General features: G+C 58.8%; 1 protein-coding gene across 1 annotated transcript in view; it reads right to left on the minus strand.

The window, feature by feature from the left end:
- The window catches only part of LOC125035985 (histone-lysine N-methyltransferase PRDM16-like), an 11,618-nt gene that overhangs the window by 1,968 nt on the left and 7,150 nt on the right, over positions 1-2,500 (minus strand). Inside the window, exon 2 of the mRNA XM_047628313.1 lies at positions 1-1,924. This exon is cut by the window's left edge and continues 1,968 nt beyond it. Within this exon, the coding sequence (XP_047484269.1) occupies positions 147-1,895 (1,749 nt within the window). The 5' untranslated portion in view covers positions 1,896-1,924 and the 3' untranslated portion in view covers positions 1-146. The remainder of the gene's footprint in view (positions 1,925-2,500) is intronic.

Genomic DNA, 2,500 nt, shown 5'->3' on the forward strand with positions numbered 1-2,500 from the left:
TGGTGTTTTGGTACAGATAATGTCTCAAGGACCAAACGTTTCTGGTCAATTGCCCGTGACAAAACGTTCATCTTAACAGTGATCCCTGTCCTACACTCGATACTTTTCCGAGGACACTTTTAGGAGGCACTAGAAGGAGAAGAGCATCACGCTGTGATGACGGCCACGGGCTGCACCATGGCCTCGGCGCCGTCGACTTCCATGGGAGTCGCCGAGGACTTTATGGTCACGGCACAGGATATTTTTTCTCTCTCCTTCTCTCCGAGGTCCTCTTCATCGTCGTCCTCGTCCTCTTCCTCGACATCAATGTATTCATCCTCTTCGTCGTCTTCCTCGGGGCCAATCATGTCACTGCGGCTCTCCAAGGACCCGTTGAGGTCGCAGGAGTCCTTCTCCTCGGAGACTGTCGTCGTCGCCTCCTCCCGCGGCCGCGACGTGTACCGCTTGGGGCTGCCATCGAGGATCGTGGGGCCGTCGGAGTCGTGCTTCTTCATGTGGCGGTCCAGGTTGGTCTGCTGGCCGAAGGCGCGGTCGCAGAGGCGGCACTTGTACGGCTTCTCCTTGTTGTGGATGTTGCGGACGTGGCGCTGCAGGTTGGACGAGATGCTGAACGAGCGCTCGCAGAACTTGCACTTGTACGGCTGCTCGCCCGTGTGCGTCCGCAGGTGCCGCGTCAGGTTGGCCGAGCGCGGGAACACCTTGCCGCAGAACTTGCACGCGTAGCGCTCGCGCGGCTTCGCGGTTGACATCCCTGGCAGGACTGGGGACGGCCCATGGGGCTCCGTATGCGGGGTCACGCCCTTCGGCATGCGGTCTCCAACGACCTGGTAGAGGGCAGGATGACCCTGCGGTCCGGGCGGAGGCCCTCTGTACCCTGCCACCATTTGCGGGGAGCCGGCGGGCGGGCCCAGGTGGTAGGCGTTGTGAGGAAGACCCATCATAGGGTAAGGCGGTCTGACAGACGAAGCCGGAGGTAGAGGTCGACATTCAGTGTACACTGGAACAGGCTGGTGTACAGTCTGATGTACACTCTGGTGCACACTGTGGTGCACGGGGTGGTGCACGGGCTGATGGACTGGTTGGGGATACACCACGGGCGGGGTGCGCGTGCTGACCGGGCTGGTCACGTGCACCAGCGGAAGGCTGCTGGTCTTGTGCTCGCTCTCCACGGGCGCGGGCGGCGCCTCGTGCCGGTGCGGCGAGCGGAACCCAAGGCTCGCGCTCACGTACTTGGGCGAGACGGGCCGTCGGGGCGGCGTGGGCGGCGTCCGACGCACGACGATGTTCATGTTTTCGTCCTCCTCTTGGTGCCTCTTCTTCACTCGGAGGTCGAGCGGCTGCTCCGACTCCGAGAGGTCAAGGGGCCTGGAGGCTGGCGACATGCGGGGCTCCCGGTTGTGCGTGGAGAGGTCGAAGGGCATGTCGGAGCCGGGCAGAGGGGCGTCGGAGGGCCACTGCACTGGGTGGCTCTCAGGGAGTTCGGGCGCCGGGTACGAGCCTCGGGCCTCGGGGCAAACGGACGCTTGCTTGGGCGAGCTGAGGGCGCCGTGGATGCCCACAGGACGAAATGCGGGCGGCATGGCTCTCGCCGGGGGTTGCACAGCCTCGTATTGGATGGGGGAAGGGCGCGGCGAGCGTGACCTGGGCAGCCCTGGGGGCGACGGCTGAGTGAGTGCCGCTGCCAGGTGGTTGCCAGGTGGCACTCCGAGGTACCGCGGGCTGGGGAGCGAAGGTCGGCTGCCATATCCAGTGGGCATGTGTGACGCATGTACCACTGCCATGTGGTACTGGGCGTACCCCGGGGCGGGCGTGAAGGGCCTGGGGGCGGCGGGGGTGGGGCGGGAGGGCGAAGCAGCAGGCATGGCGCAGGTTGGAGCGGCCCGAGGCACCAACATCAGGCGGCGCCCCGGAGGCTGTCGGCGGCCTGGGGGGAGAGAAGGGCGTTAGGCATCGTGCTTCTGGCAACATGCAAAGGAAAATTGCAATTTGGAAATATGCGAATGAAATACAAGGGATTTATAGCTTGATTGATTATTTTGAATTCTGGAATTGGTTTGCAGTATAAAAAAATCATGTTCTAATTTAGAATAACACATACTCACTCTCTAACTTTCACACACACACTCATACACACACACACACACACACACATACACACACACACACACACACACACACACACACACGTGCACACAAACACAAGCAAATATACAACTACACTCTTCCTTCAAATGCAAAGATGCAAGGTGACCTACATCATTGCAACAGCCTTTGACGTTATGTGGTCTCTGGTTACCAGCCGAAGCACATTTTCCCTCCCGATAATGCAAGGGAAAGATCATTAACGGAATATAATTGAATATATATTTTTTTAATGATATGACTCGAAATGTGGCGACAAGAATGCTTAGATTTTTTTGTCACCCATATTAAATCTCTAATTACCGTTGCAATTCGGTTTCCTAATCACTGCCACGTAGGAAACTATTTTATTTATGTA

This window comes from Penaeus chinensis, chromosome 20, assembly GCF_019202785.1.
Source record: "Penaeus chinensis breed Huanghai No. 1 chromosome 20, ASM1920278v2, whole genome shotgun sequence".
NCBI lineage: Eukaryota > Metazoa > Arthropoda > Malacostraca > Decapoda > Penaeidae > Penaeus > Penaeus chinensis.